This window comes from Oryzias latipes, chromosome 9, assembly GCF_053564925.1.
Source record: "Oryzias latipes strain Hd-rR chromosome 9, Olatipes_Hd-rR_3.1".
In the NCBI taxonomy this organism is placed as follows: Eukaryota; Metazoa; Chordata; class Actinopteri; order Beloniformes; family Adrianichthyidae; genus Oryzias; species Oryzias latipes.
This window is the reverse complement of record NC_136245.1, coordinates 25,753,098-25,769,105: the sequence shown is the minus strand read 5'-3', so window position 1 is coordinate 25,769,105 and position 16,008 is coordinate 25,753,098. Positions and strand designations below refer to the sequence as shown.

Sequence of the window (16,008 nt, the reverse complement as noted above, 5' to 3'; positions counted from 1 at the left end):
ATAGATAGATAGATAGATAGATAGATAGATAGATAGATAGATAGATAGATAGATAGATAGATAGATAGATAGATAGATAGATAGATAGATAGATAGATAGATAGATAGATAGATAGATAGATAGATATTGTTTTAATGTCCTTTTATTGATTTTTTCACGAAATCTGACTCTACAAAAGAGATATCAGGACAAATCATTAAAATAAACAGCTCAAAAGCCTATTATATTACAAATGAAGCCAAAGAGATTCAACAAATAGTCAGCACAAACTGATGATGCAGTCTAGATGCATGCAGTAAGAAGGGCACATGGATATGTTACATTCAGCAAGCTGGATACATTGAGGTATGATGAAGCACATGATCTCAGTAGAACATGTTACAGTGTCAAGGTGAATGGTATTGGTGGATTGTGACCTGCGGATGAAACTGTGGCCTACTGCAATAGCTGAACTTGCAAGATAGTTTAACTACGGTAGGTCAAATGCAGGGAACACAGTCTATAATTCTATTGATGGAACATCAATAATAAAAGATTAACTAAAAGTTTTTCTTAACCTATAGATTAAAAATATATCACTGACAAAGCATATGGGGAAATTTAGTATTTATGGGGTTTTCAATGATTAAATCCTTAATGCAATGCTGAAGCTACAAGTGCTTTGGAATATAAATAAACAATTATTCAGCCTTGATGCCTAATGAATTTAACTTGTACCTCTCCCAAATGCCATCTTTTGAACTTGTGCATGCATGTACAGAAGGTGTGCATCCAGCTATTTTGAAAGTGAACTTCTATTTTAGAGTGGTAAGCCATTCAGAAGTAATTCTGTAATAAGTGTGTATTTTAAAAAAAATCAAATAAATATCTGATGAAACTATTGATTTGTTGTAAACTGACTGCTAATTGACTTAGGGCATTTCTGTAAAATGCAATACTCAAAAAAAATACCTTTTGCTAGCCTATGTGTCTAAACTATTTTTTTTTAAAGTATCCCTTTGGCTCTTCTTGTAGCTGGAGCTATACATATGTGCAGCTAAAACGCTGTTGAGTAAACTGAAAGAGCAGAACATTAAAATAGCAAAACAGTCATGGGCAGATAAGGATAGAAAATGAAGAACATTCAGTTGACTGTCTTTTTGGCACCAGTTTTTTGCCATTTCCCAATGCTCACTGTTGGGATTCTAGCTTCATATTTTAAATAAATGTACAATTCCTTGAACCTAAAGATTTGTTGGAGAAAGGCAACACAATACATTTTTAAGAATATCCCATGCACCTTAACGCAAGCTCTTTCAAAAAGTGGCAAATTTGGTTGTGAGTTATTGGATACAGAATGATTACTGGATCCACTGATGTTGAAGTTGACGCAGAGCAGCACTTTAAGGTTTTACTTATAAATATATATATATTTCTGGTTATGAAGTATTTGTATGATTAAGCTATTGTTGTTTGCATTAGTGTCTGCTGCAAACACCTAAATTATTCCAACATGGAGGGGTATAGACTGTCAAAAAGAATTTAAAAATTGGTTTGTTTGGTGCAATAGACAATAAAATAAAATAAAATAAAACCTAACACTTAGTCAAAAATCTAGTTAAAATCTTGAGTGGTCTTCCTATTTTTACAAGACAAAAATAAACATTTAACAGAAATCATTTGCATTTCATAATCAAACAACATACTGTTGAAAAACACAACAAATTGTTAAAATGATTCATCATAACTTTAACCACAAAAACCGCACACAAATCTTTTGATCAATGTTAGAGTTAGATGTGATAACAACTAAACAAACTGAGTTTACAGTGACAAACTAGGTTTTTTAGCGTGTTAAACCAGCAAAAACAAATTTACAGCTTACTATGGCATAAACAGTTGTCTTTAATTACGTATAGTACCGTAATCCATTCAGAACTATTTTGGGGAAAAACACATAACCTTGATTAGTTTTAATCAATGACACCATTGGAAGACTTTGAAACAATTTAAAAACTTTCAAGACTCACCTTTTTTGTGTCACAGAAAAGGCTAAAGTGGAGTTTAATTCAGTCTTAACCTGATCTATTTTTGCAAAAACTGTTGATTGATTCTACTTATATTCAAATCAAACTAATTCTTCATATTTGCAGGGTTGAAATCATTGCCTATTTTATACCCAGAATACATCTTGACTCCTTTTGCCAAAGACCGTCCCACAACCGTCCCACAACAATGTATGGTTGTGTGTTTCAGGTAAAGTGTTTTTGAAAATGTGCTAAAAACACTAAAAGCTGCTAGTAACAGGGTTTTGCAGCAGAGAGAACATCTCAGGTTCATATGATCATTTGCCTGTGCTATAATATGATGTCATCCAGTTGTGGGTCTGACGTCGAGGGTCAGCATCAGTAGTTGGGAGTCTGTGGTGTTGAGGTCCTGTGCTCTGGCAGTTTGGGTACCTTTCTTTTAATGCTATTCTGCTTGCTTTCCTCCATCCATCCTGCATCTTGTCCATTCTTCCCATTAGCTTTCTCCTTATTCTGCCGGCATAGTTGGAGTGCCCGAGATATAAAAGCGTCCAGGTCAAGCAGTCGCTCCTTATGCTTAACAGGCAGAGACTCCAAAGAGTCAGCTTTTACTGACGGAGCTAAAGAGGAGGTGGAGGAAGGGGGTTGAGATTCCTTATGTTGAGAGTGGAGAGTGTCGGAAGGTAAAAGTCTTTCAGTTACGTCCGGAGAGAGAAGACCTGTTGGTGATGAGGGGAAAAGGGAGGGAAGATTATTGTAAGAGGATGCTAGAGATGGAAAGAGGCTGAGTTGTTCATCTTCAGCTGATGAATGATCCACAACTTCTGTGTACTGGAAGACGGGTGTTTGGAGATCAGTGGGAGAGAGCGGGAGAGGTGGAGAAGAGGTGTAGCAGGAGCGTTGCTCTGATGAAGGACTGGGACTAGGAGAGTGAAAACGACACTGCGTGCTCTCCACCCAGCGAGAAATTTCTTGAAACAGATTCTCACTCTCCTCCTCATCCTTACTTGCTTCTTCTTCCTTCATTTTCCCCAGGTCTTCCATGCTGCCACCAATGGGCTCAGCAGGCATTGACAGGTTGCTCTTTTTGCACTTCCAGTGAGACAGATCCAGAATCAGCTTAGGCTCGGAGTAATGTTGAGGCTTTCCCTCTCGCCAGGCAATTTTATCGAGATATGAAGGGGAGCCCACTTTGTAGTCGCACGAGCGGCCGCAGTCTAACTCCCCCAAACCGACACCACAAACTCTTTCCAGCGAGGAGTGAGAGTTCTCGAGGAAGCGCTCGGCTGAGCTGCTGTGAGAGTATTTGCGTGGGTCAACCTGTATAAAAAAAGGAAACAAATTAGGAGAATAGGACTGACATTAACTTGAGGTCACGTGATTTGAACCATTTCATAGACTCTAAGTCAGAGGTTGGCAACCTTCAACACTTAAGGAGCCATTCAGGTAAAGTTCTCACTGACAACAATAGGAGCCACAGTCTTATTTCCCCTTTTTAAAAAATAAGACACTTATTTGAACATATGCGATTCTTACTATCATGGTAAATAGAAAAGATTATTTTTTAAATCAATATGAAATACAATATCAGCAAACTAATGCTCCTTTTTGTCTTTCAAAGGATTCACCCTAGCTGCTTTGTTCTTTTCATACGACTGAAACAGGATGCTTCAGTCGGTACAAATCAATAATAGCGAAATAACTTGACAACCTGAGCCTCCTCTGCCAGCGAGCTGAAACTGGCCCGTGGATCTCTGCGCACCTCTTCATTCTCTGAGTTATCTCCCAGATCAGATCGAACTTGACCAGCGGGGATGCAGCGACACCTGTCAGCTGACTGTTGCCAGCACATGCCAGTTGATAAACTGTTGTCATACCTGCAGATGGGAAAGATATTGACATTTCCTTGTAGTACATGTATAGTTATGTATATGTATGCACATATAAAGATATACATACATAGATATACATATTTATCATCGATTTATGTACAATATGTTTTATTTATAATGTAATTTACATAAATAAATACATCTTATAATGTACAGTAAATAAATTTAATGATACTTATACATTGTCTTCTTTTTCTGATGAATTCTAATCAGACCCTATACTTATGTAATAACATGTTGTATTTTTCCGAATGTAATGAAGCAATAATTATGTCAAAATAATAATTCATGGCATTGCTATCAAACACTTTGCTCTGTATAGTATTTATTTAGCAAACCAAGGGAATAAAGAGAACAGAATCTGCACCTATCCCAGTGGATGCTGGAGGTGTGACTGCTGCTGGCGCTTAGGCTCTGCTGTGAGATGAGGCTCTCCAGCTCATCCTCGATGTGAAAGGGATTGGATGAAATGGGTTCATCTTCAGGACAGGAGTACTGCTGAAGGAAAGGGTGGGACAGTGCTGCTTCAGCTGTCAGACGATCCATGGGGTTAAAGGTCAAGATGCGCTCAAGACAGTCCACAGCTGGGAGAACAAAAAGGGGAGATTCCTAAGAATAACTAAAGCTTTTACGTTGTACTCTTTGGCATATTTCAGCATCTCTCTCATCTTTTCATCAGACACAAGTCAGTGTGTCAGAGTTTCTGTATTTTATTTCTTTCAGACTCTTCCAATGCTTTTCTCTGACAGTTCACAGGTTCGCTTCCCCCTTCAAGCTCCCCATAATTCCCCAGGCTCACCCTGAGCATCCACTTCAGGCAGCAATTCTGAGACGGGAGTCTTGACTCTCCATCCATGACTGACATATGAAGGCATGACCTGTGAAAGCAGGATAAAAAAGGTTCTATAAATATATTGTGATTAAATGTCGACTCTAACCCTTTTAATTTACCGGTATTTGATATGATTTAATGTAATGTGATTTTGGAATTGTTTAGCTTTAAGTGTCCTCTGGCGTCACCTGTAATAGCTCTTGTCTGTCTTCCTCCCTCTGCACAGGCACTGTGTTGAGGATCAGCTGCATCTGTTCCAGCTCATGAGCTCCTGTCAGAGGCATTCAAGCAGATGGGGAAAAAATAAATTAAAATATGTGACCATATATAAAAAAATCCCAGTTGATAGACATAACAGTTTACATTTTCAATAAATAAAATCAGAATGTAAACTGCAACAATAGTGTTCAAAATAGAAAAAATACTTTTAGTATAACAAAATTACAGTAGCCACTTGACAGTTTTGCTTAAAGTATCACTATGATATTCATTCACTTAAAACAAGCATTTGTCTATCTTAATACACTGAATTAAATTGCTCTGAAAAAATACGTATTTTAGGCCTGCAAACCATTGAAAAATATATTATTTGACATTACTGAGCAAGTTTGCAGCTTTGCAGCAGCAAATTCCTGACGCAACAATGAATTTGCGTTTGTCAAACAGCAGGTGGTGCTATACCAACACTTTGAAAGCTAGAGAGGTGCACTTCATATTTGACTTAGAGCATGTCCTGTTCTCTCGGGTAAACCGAAATGAAGTGTCTAGCACCCACTGTTGGATCAAACCCAGCAGTGTGTTGCTCCTAATGTGTGAAAGTCTCATTTGGTGAAACGATGGGGGGAGAAATAACACCTCTGGGTTCCTGAAATTATTCCTGTGGTGTAGAGGGCTACTGGAGGTCAAAAACAGTCTGTTAGTTGGAACCACATGTGAATTAGACAGCCACAATGGATCTATGATTGTTGTTATTCTGGTCAGTCCTTTAGAACGAAAGCAAGGCACACACTGTAGACAAGTCTCCTTCACTGTCCGCAGTCCAGTCTGCACGAGTTTTTGTTCAGTGCAATTTGAAAGGTAAATATTAGCTAAAGCACAAGTGCTCAGCCTACCAATGTAACCACTCATTCGTAAAAAGAAGTCAAAATACATTTATGTTATTGGGGTTTATTCTTCAGGGGTGTTTCAGTGACTGTGATTTCCCTGTTGCTATAAATCTACCTGCAAACAGTGTGCGTCCAGTGAGCATCTCAGCCAGAATGCAGCCGGCGGCCCACATGTCTATGGCCTTCGTGTAGTTGTTGGGTGACAGGAGGAGGCGGGGAGAGCAATACCATTTAGTGACCAAACCCTCAGACAGATAGCCCTGCAGGACAGAGGGATAAATATAGAAGAGAGAAGCGAGGAGCATCTCAGTTGATGGATAGATACTTATTACACCACAGCTGCAGCTACTCTATCTTTCTTTTCCTTTTTTTTTCTTTTTATTTAAAAAACAGACTTTTTTCTGAAATTGGTTTTGGAATCATGAGCAGAAAATAAACACAGAAATTAAAAAATGTACACAAGCAAAACTCCAAATTCACTACTTAGAACATTAACAACATAGAATTATTGTGAAACAGAAGAGAAACTAGAGCATCAGCTCACACTGAAGACAGCATCAGGGCTTTAATTAGGGGATAAGTACATTCACTCTGTTTCTCAAAGCAATAAATCATGTGTTTGTGTCTATTCAGCTTTTAGAGATGATCATATCATATGAATATTAAGAATTTTACACCAAATCTAGTGACAGAAAGTTTGAATTAGTTCTTGGTGTTTTTTTACCAGAAAAATTTTTTGATCAATTTGAGGGTAACACTCCTTCTGTTATTACCTTCACAAACTTTCCACTGTGTCTTCTGTTTTTTATAAAGGAAAAATATACGTAATCCTTTTGCTCTCCTAGGCACTTCAACATTGGGAGTCATCTAGACCCACTAGACAGTGCGCTGACACTTTTTTCTTCAATGATTTGTGATCTTCACTGGTGTCCATGGATTACATGAAATCTTCTTCAACTTTATCCACCTTTGTCATGGTAGGGATAACACGTCAATGTAAGGGTGGGGTCATAGGATAGCACAAGGGTTAAAAACTTCTGTAGGAATAGAATCTCAATTCTTCTTCCACTTTCGGCTTCTCCCATCAGGGGTCGCCACAGCGAACAAGTCGCATGGTAAATTTGGCAATGTTTTACGCCGGATGCCCTTCCTGACGCAACCTTCTCAAACCGGGCTTGGAACCGGCAGAGGTAGAGAAGGGAACAGGGAGCAGCCCGGAGTCGAACCCGGGTTTCACGGACGGAAGGCGCCGCAAACCAGCACGAGCTAAACTGGCTCAGGAATAGAATCTCAATTACACAGCTGTTATTTTTGAGCGAATCTGCACTTGCCAAATCTCTCAAAGTCCCACTCCGGTCATCAAGATATCCCAGCTCTGATTGGTTAGAGATTCTGCAGAATGAGCAAGCAGCTTTGCATTTCAAGTCCCACTTTGGTCATCTTTGGATCTATTTTAAGTGTTCCCAATATGATTATGGTGTTTTTTTTAAAAAAAAAATCCAAAAATGAATAAAAACTTGTGTTCTTTTCTAAGACATAGTTCTGAGTTGTGAGCAGAACTGTTGGTAAGGAGTAACCCTCCCCCTTCCCATTATCCATATGTTTACTTATTGCTTGCAGCCCCTTACAACCCCAACCAAACATTACCAGTACTAGTGCAAAAAAAATGGTTGAGGAAAACAAAGTCATACATGGATCTAGTTGTCTACAAGTGGAAGGAGCAGAGTAGAGGGAGCTTGTGGCGTGCTGTAGTAACTTCTACGTCGTACTTACAAGCTTTTTTCAACTGCATTTCGTCATCTGCTCTTGAATCACAATGATTTGAATAAAGGAATACTCGGATATGCAATTTTAAGATACATTTTCTTTATATACATCCTCCATCATGAGAAAAATGCCACCAGAAGCATGATTTTAATCAAAGTGAAACTTTAAATATCTTTGCCGAAGCTGCACTTTTTTTTTTATTATAACACTAACTCCTTCTGGTGTCTCCACTTCTAATTATTGCTTCTAGGTTGTGACATATGGACAACGTGGCATTTACCCTGACACAAATGAGTCATCGTTCTCCAAATAAATGTCAGAAACCACCGTGAGCTTTTCTCACCAGCTTAATTGATTTTACAGTAAGTCTTCTGTAACAGCAGCTTAACATTACACCAAGCAGATTACAGCCCCCTAATTTGAATTTAAAATGTGCCTGAAGGTGGATGTAAATCTTACTGAAAAGCTAAAATGTCTTTGCCTTCTTTGTGTTGCTGGACAGAAAGGGACATAAAGTGGTGAGCTTGGTCATGGTCAGCAGTTTGTGGAGGGTTAATAAAGCTCCTAAGGTCATCCGCACTAACATTCCTGACATGTTGCTCGGCAAAGCTGCCTGCCTGACTTAAAACCACCGCCCGTTATTTTACAAGTTTAATTTCTTAGGTTATTTTTTTAGTAGCACGGCTACAAGAAAAAACAAAATCCCACTCACTCCTCTATGCAATTTTCTACCCTTTTAACTTCTTTTAGCGTCTTTGTTTGCTGAGCTACCTTTAATTTTCTGTGTACTCTATACACCTCTTTTTGTGCACACCTCTGTGTGTACCGCTCCTCTGTCTCCATTCTCAGTACTTGCTCCTGTCTGTGCTTCAGCAGATAACAGAACAGAAACTGACACTGAGAGCTTCATCACTGTCTGGTGAACACATAATCTCGCTAACTGCCTCTGACTTTTTTGCTGAGTGGCCACTATCCAAGCTCCTCCTGTTGCTTCCCGGCAGCTGTTGACGTACATCCCTTAGGATTTGATATAATTTTACCATTAAAGATGATCATAAAAACTACCGTCTTGGAAAAAAGGTTGTTTCAGATGTCACCGCTGTGTACACAGAAAGCTTCTATCATTCTCTTTTACCTGGAACCCTCCTCATTTTTTCCATCTCATTTACCTGATGTTTTTTTTCTTTTTCCTACCACCCTGCTCTCCCACCTTTGCCTTATGACCAGCAGCTCAACCTTCCTTCACCTGACTTCTCCTTCTTTCTTTCCATCCTCCATGCAGGTCATTAATAATTTCTGAGCATCTCCAGAGCGGCCTCATGAGATGACATTCACACATGAGGACAAACTAAAGACCTTTCGGGATGAATAAATTATAAATAAAGTTTTTCTTTGACTGTTTTTTTTTATCTTTGACCCTTTTTCCCTTCTCTGCTATCCACTACAACTGAGCAAATATTTGTCTACCTCTTGACATGTCTCTGTCTACTGCACTGCACTCACATGTTTCTATACTTTCATGACCAGTTTTGGAAACACTACCAGCTGTTTAAGTCTCACTCCATTCATCTTTTGATCTACTTTAAAAGCATTTCCAGTGGTCTTTTAAATGTTATCATGCCATTTTTAGGTAAAGTCAAAAGCCTTTGCTGGTGTAGGAAATAGTTTCTACAGAGCAACAGGAGTTCATTCGAAATTTGGCTGAGTTATGGCCGTGACTTTTGGTGTGGCGTTAGCAGAAGTCTTTTTTGGCTTGCAGTTGTAGGTTCTACATCACACTTACAAGCTTTTTCCAGGTGCATTTTTTTGTCTGCTCCTGATTTACAATGATTTGGATAAAAAATACTCAGAAATGCAATCTTAGGCCAATTTTCTGAATATATGTCCTCTATCATGAAAAAAATGCCACAAGAACATGTTAAAAACACAATTTTTTATCGGAGTGGGTCTTTTAATGTTTAGCAGCTCAGAAGTCATCAAGGTGTAGGTCACTTCTGACTTTATAAACATTAAATGATAAAAAATGAAGCTTCATGTTCTCAGGTAGGTAGGAAATGCTCCCCTTTTCACTGTTGGCACCTGCTGTGGTGTCAAGACTGAATCACAAATAGTCCGGCATAAACTCACATATGCTCATAACACTTTTATGGGGAAAAGACATATTGCTCAGCTGGTGAACAGATTCAGCCAAAATAAAAAATATTTCATAAACTGGTAGAAGATGTTTTCTGTATTTCATTCTTGCAACTTGTGTTTTTAGCACAATGTCCACAGACTTTGTTGATCTTCTGCAAAGCCCAAACAGATTTGCTCAAATTTTCTGTATCTCTTTGATCATTGTTTTCATCTTCACTTCTTTCCTCATTTCACCTCTCTGCCCTTTTGGTTCTTTTCTAACTCTTTTCATGAGTTCTCCTTGAGTCACCTTTGTTCCTCATCCAATTTTTTCAGGCTCTCTTCGTCCATGATCCTGCTCGCATTCAGAATGCACCCCTGTGTCTGCACCCAGCTGATCCAGAGTCCTGTGTTCTGGTCTCACAAAGACTGCCTTTCACAAGGGCTCCTCTTCACATGCAAAGAACACACAAAGGCTCAAACACGCACACCTCTGCTAATGTTACACGACTGTGCCGTGGGACCTTTGCACAAAATAACACTGAATAATGAAGCAGTACTATTTCACCTTATCTCCAGCTGATGAGCTAATCACAGTGTTAGATAGGAGAAAAACCGGATATGAGAACCATCAAAAGGATTTCATTGCAGTCTTTGATGAAAAATAAGCCCATTGTAAAAGATCAGCAACATTACAGGGGGTGTGCAATAAAATAAACGATCAATACTGTAATACTAGCTGTAATCTGTGCAAAGATGAAACTTCAAAAATAATTTTCCAATTCTAGATTTGTGTGCAGTTTGTGTGAAATTCTTTTAAAACACAATCAAACAAGTTCTGCTTTAGACACCCACTGGGACAGCACGCATAAGACAAACCTGGCAGACAGATTATTCTGCTTTTACAGCCATAAAAACGACACACTATATGTGTTCCCCACTGGTTATCAAGAGGAGACTTGCAACATGATGGGATATCCAGTGCTCCACATGGAGACTGACACAGGAGATGGCGCACAGATAATTTACACGTCCTAAAATAGATTCATTTTTCATCTTGCAGAATTGCTGTTCAGAGGAAATAGGGAAAACATAAAAAGTTAATTCAGTTTTAGTACATTTTTCTTGTGCTTTGCATTAAAAATTGAAGTTTTGTTTCTCCTTGCTATGAACTGACAGTATTATCAAAAACTCTATGGACAACCAATGGGCAATCACTTGTAGGGTTTATAGATGACAACATCCCACAGTAAGTGTTACTGGGTATAAAAGAAAAAGCAAAATTTACTTTAGTTTTGTGGTCAATAAACAAAATATAACAAAGTACAAGAATCAGATCAACACCAGACTTTACAACTGAGTAACTATTGGATTTGAGGGGTAAATAACTGCAAAGTGCTTTCATTTAAAGCCACTGTCAACAAATGTAAACCCTGTTTTAACCATAAACTTCATGCCTCATCCAAGGGCTAAAGTGAAAAACATCTAAAACACTTCTTAGTTTATCTAAATGTTATTCCAGCAAGGATATCTCAAGGTCAGTCTAAAAAAAACTCCAAAATCTAAATTTTAAATTCTACAAGACTTTGTTTATATGTTTAATGCAATAAAGATTAAATGTACATCTCCTAAATTACTGAACATATGATCACTGACGTATAAATCATTAGACTAAACTACTATAACAGTTAAATATGCCTTTCACTGTTCAAATGAGCAAAGAGCAGACAACAAAACCAATACTTTTTTTATCTCACCGTGGCAAAGGGGTTTTGCACATAGCTGAATATTTTCTATTTGTGTCTATTGTATAGAAACAGCTCAAGGAAAACCATTAAGGGGACTTTATTTTACTCATCCCAAAGTACTTCTACTGATTATATGTGGTAGTATTGATTTTTAGCCCAATTTGAGACTTATTTGGTTTGTTAATTTCTGACCAATAAAAAGTTAAATATTAACATATGAGATAAATTTAAGTAATTATGAATGGAAAAAAATAATCAAACCATAATACTGGCAGGCAAAACTCATGGCTAAGCAAATGTTTATGTTTCTTAGACTTTGCACGCTCACCTTATGGGAGTAATGAGGATCGACTATTCTGGCTAGTCCAAAGTCTCCAATCTTGAGGAGCAGTTGGTCTGTGTTGATGAAAATGTTCGCAGGTTTCAGGTCTCTGTGCAGGACATTGGCAGAGTGGATGAACTTCAGTCCCCTCAACAGCTGGTAGAACAGCAGAGTGGCATGACCTGTTCAAGAGCAAACTGTCAGACTGCTTTACTTCCTCTGTTAATGAACCCATAACTTGGAGGAAAAAGACCCAGTGCGCTGTTATATTATTCTTAAAATTAAGAGCTGAGATGTTTAAACTGTTTCACATCAAAGACAAAGTCCTTTTCCCAGACCTTTCATTAAAATCTGACCCCTTCTTTCAGTATTGAGAAAAGCTCCAAGCTGCCATGGATAGCACACAGGATGAGAACGTTTCTAACACAAGCTCATTTTTCCCTTTTTAAATATGAATCTTCCAGATAATTTGTTAAATATTGAATTATAATAAAGTTTATTATTTAAATACGTTTTCCAAATTTCCTACCTGTGGGCAGAGGTCCAAGCTCCAACAGTCGAGCCAGATCCGTTTCCATGCACTCCTGGACGATGTAGAGGGCATCGATTTGGGTGGGGTCCAGGGGCAGTGGACGTCCATATGGTGCTACAACCTCATGGACCCGTACAATGTTTTCATGGCGCAGTCTCTGGGTGATTTTTGCCTCACGCAGGGCGTGCTTTACTGTCACAGCATCTCGCATCCCTAATTTCTTTATTGCTACACGCTGTCCAGTTCGCTGGTCCGTAGCTGACAGGACCAGGCCCGTAACTCCTGTGCCAAGAGGCCGCGGGTCAGAAAAGTGACCGCTGAGCTCAAAGCCAATGAGAAAGAGAGGGGTGTCTAGGCTAGCCATTATGAAAAACAAACCAGTTTTAACAAATGAATGGGATTTGACTATGTTTTGTTAAAATTTGTCACATCTCGCTGGCTTGTAAAGACAAAATGTTTCTTTTCTGCTGCATGTTGATTCATTTTATTTCTGTCCTGTCCAAAAAAATGAATGTTGATTTCTTCTTTGTCCTTGTAGTCCTGTTCTTTTTATGGTTTCGATGGAAATGCAAATAATTCGAAAAAGGAAATGTGAAATAAACTTAAGTTGACATCTTTTCTGCTTTTATCTCCATCTATTTCTGCACCGCTTTCATATGCAGAGATTTGGAAAATCAGTCAGACTTGTTAATACAGGGCAGGGAATGGGTATCCATAGAAACAACCCTCTGTGATGCTGATTTTGCTCTTAGAAGTGTTGACATATCATGGGACAGCAGCTCTCACCCCCTCCCCACCTTTTTTTTTCTTTCTTTCTTTTTTTTGTTGCACTTTGCTCTTTGTCTGCTTTTTGTTACCAATCTGTTATTTTTTAAAGAGCAAGCAATAAAGGAGGCGGGGTTAAAAGTCAAGGAGTTTCTGTCGGCTCCTCCTCTTCTTCCATGATACCGGAGAAATAGTCGGGGAAGTTCACTCAGAGCAGCAGTCAGGTGGAGGAGAAATCCTGGAGCATGGCTGTGTGTCCATTTGTGCATCGATAATCCCTCGGTAATCTGCTTCCTGCCGCCTTCTTGTGAGCGTAGGGGTGTTCCGAAGTCAGAGCAATATTAGCTGCATCACTCAGCACATCTGCCGCAGCTGCTGCTTCTGGGAAAGGAGAGGGTAAACAGGGTGAAAGCCAGGAGATGAAAGTTACACGGAAACGGGGTATGTTGCAGAAGAGTCGCCCTTACATAACAGTGAACAGTGCAGAAACCTAATCTACACGAGGAACTCTGTGTGCCAGGGAGAGGGATAATCATGTCAACTCAGTGATGCTCAAATACCTACTGTATGCAGCTGCTGACATTTTAACACAGGCTGAAAACACGCTTTGAAAGTTTTCACCCAAAAAGAAAAAAACACGGCTTTTCTGCTTTTATTTCCAATGCAGAAAATTCAGGAACACAAACAGGATTTCAATCAAGAAAAAATGGATTTTCTTACAATCTGGGTTGAGTGATAAAAGCTCGCACTCAGGTTGTAGGACGCGCGTCAGAGGAGACAACAGAGTCCGGGGAAATGGAGAATTGACAGTGGTGCTGGGTGGGAGGTGTAGCATGGGGAAACTTCATAAATAATGCATAACCCATTGCTGCTGGTTCTCTTTCTCTCATTCTGTCTCTCATTGAACGTGTATGAAAGACCCACTCCAATGAAAATTGTCTTTTTAACATGTTCTTATGGCATTTTTCCCATGATGAACGATTTATAGAAATAAAATTAGGATTAAAATGGCATTTTCTTTTTGCAAATCCTTGTGAATCAGCTCAGTGGCCTTGTGGTGGAGTGTCTACCCTGAGACTGTGAGGTCATGAGTTCAAATCCATGGTCAAGTCATACCACAGACTCTAAAGATGGGACTCAGTACATCCAAGCCTACTCAGCATTAAAGGGTTGGGTTGAAGGGTTAAACCACCAAAGGGTTCCCGATCGCGGCTGTGTCTGCAGCTCATCGCTCCCCCAGGGGATGGGTTAAATGCAGAGACTACATTTCACACACCATACTTGACACCTAATGGGACTTTAGAAAGAAGAATTGTTTCAGAGTGGTGTTCTTTTCAGAGCTTGAATGGTCATAGCTTTTATGGCCCCAATGTTTCTCTGAAAAACCATGTCTGTCTTTTTTTCCCCCCTCTTCCGAGCTGAAATCTGGTTCAAAAATGCACGTCTGGAAAGCTCCAATGTTGCTTGCCATTTTTGTTGCACATAATATTAGGTTAACGTTGTGAGAAATGGCAGGAGAGCGTGTATACAGAAGGGTGACGGGAAGCAGGGGCGGGCTTGCTCCACACCAATAGTCCCAGTTCACAAGTCAGAGGCAAATTTCCAATAAACAACCGCCAATATCATGTCATAACTATAATTAAAAGACCAAAGAAACACTTTAAATATAGATCAAAAGAAAATAAGAGAAACCTTATGCAAGAATTGAATTATCAAGAATAAATAAAATAAAACCCTCTGTAGAAGTAAACATAAAGTGATTGCTTTTTTGTTGCCTTTTTAGCTGAAGTTTAGAAATGCAGCATCTTCCCCGCACACGCCGGGCTTCCCGCATCTGCCTTTGTGTGTCCACAGTGACGCCCCTCTCCCAGAACAAAAACAATCCCACTCGAGTCGAGTGCATCATGACACCAGAAGAGCTCCAATTCCAAGCAAAAAAAAAGTGCACCAGAAACCCTGAGCGATCCCTCTCAGGAGAAGAAAAAAAAGAGGGAACACCAGGAAACGCGATCTGCTCATTGAAGAAGTAAAAGAAAGCAGAAAGATCAGCACTCACCCGAGCAGACGCAGCCACACTCCGCCGTCCAGAGACAAAAGATCCGGGAACGCAAGCGATCCTCGGCGGCAGAGAAAGTGAAGCAGCAACTCTCCGGAGATGGACATGGAGGGAGATTAGAATGATGGAGGGTGGAGGGTGGCGATCCGCTTGGATGAGAAAAAAAAAAAAAACCAAAGGATGATATGGAGCCGAGGACGACAGTCCGCCCTCTGACTGAGCATCACAGGAAAGATCTGAGAGGAGGAGGGGGAGGGGGGAGGGATCAGCCCAGGTACCACACACGACTGCGCCTTAGCGCATGAACTCTGTCACACACACTGCAGATCAGCGGAGGAGATCTCTGCCATTCCTCCTGTCCTGAGGAGTTTAACACTCCCTTCATCCACTGACCTCAACTGCAAATTTTTTTTGTCCTGCTGCAGAACTTTGTCTCATGAATCCAACAAAAGTACTGATGAAATAATAAAAACAAGGAAACAAAAGCTAAGCTCTTCACAGAAAGTGAAGAAATGTACAGGTTTCCAGATTTTAACTTTCTGCTGTTACAAAATTCCTATTCTGTGAAAACAAAAAGTTGTTTTACTCATTTTAACCCTTGTGCTATCTTAGATGACCCCACCCATACAATGACGTGTTCTACCATGACAAAAGTGGATAAAGATGAAGAGGATTTCATGCATGGACACCAGTGAAGATCACAAATCATTGAAGAAAAAAGGTTCCAACCACTGTTTAGTGGGTCTAGATGACCCAACTCCCAATGTTAAAGTGCCTAGGATAGCACAAGGGCTAGATAAGGAATACATCATATATCCTGGGCTGCTCAGTAGTGTAGCGTTCAGCACTCTCACCTCATAATGGTT

The 16,008-nt window shown here is 39.6% G+C and overlaps 1 protein-coding gene across 1 annotated transcript; it reads right to left on the bottom strand.

Annotated features, from left to right (window-relative positions):
- Positions 1 to 127: 127 nt before the first annotated feature.
- On the bottom strand, positions 128 to 15,360 carry mapk4 (mitogen-activated protein kinase 4). The gene is made up of 9 exons (XM_004072322.5): positions 15,143 to 15,360; positions 12,319 to 13,467; positions 11,796 to 11,971; positions 5,953 to 6,097; positions 4,920 to 5,002; positions 4,699 to 4,777; positions 4,267 to 4,483; positions 3,719 to 3,884; positions 128 to 3,327 (listed from the first exon to the last, which is right to left on the bottom strand). Exons 2-9 carry the CDS (start codon positions 12,683 to 12,685, stop codon positions 2,386 to 2,388), a joined length of 2,175 nt encoding a protein of 724 aa, XP_004072370.1. The 5' UTR covers positions 12,686 to 13,467; positions 15,143 to 15,360; the 3' UTR covers positions 128 to 2,385.
- Positions 15,361 to 16,008: the final 648 nt, after the last annotated feature.

Bases quoted from the DNA above. Each gene is read 5' to 3' on its own strand.
- mapk4 (XM_004072322.5), bottom strand. From the start codon at position 12,685: ATGGCTAGCCTAGACACCCCTCTCTTTCTCATTGGCTTTGAGCTCAGC. The intron at 6,098-11,795 runs GTGAGCGTGCAA...TCTGTCCTGCAG, and splicing joins ATCCTCATTACTCCCATAAG to GGCTATCTGTCTGAGGGTTT. The intron at 4,778-4,919 runs GTGACGCCAGAG...CTGCTTTCACAG, and splicing joins ACAGACAAGAGCTATTACAG to GTCATGCCTTCATATGTCAG.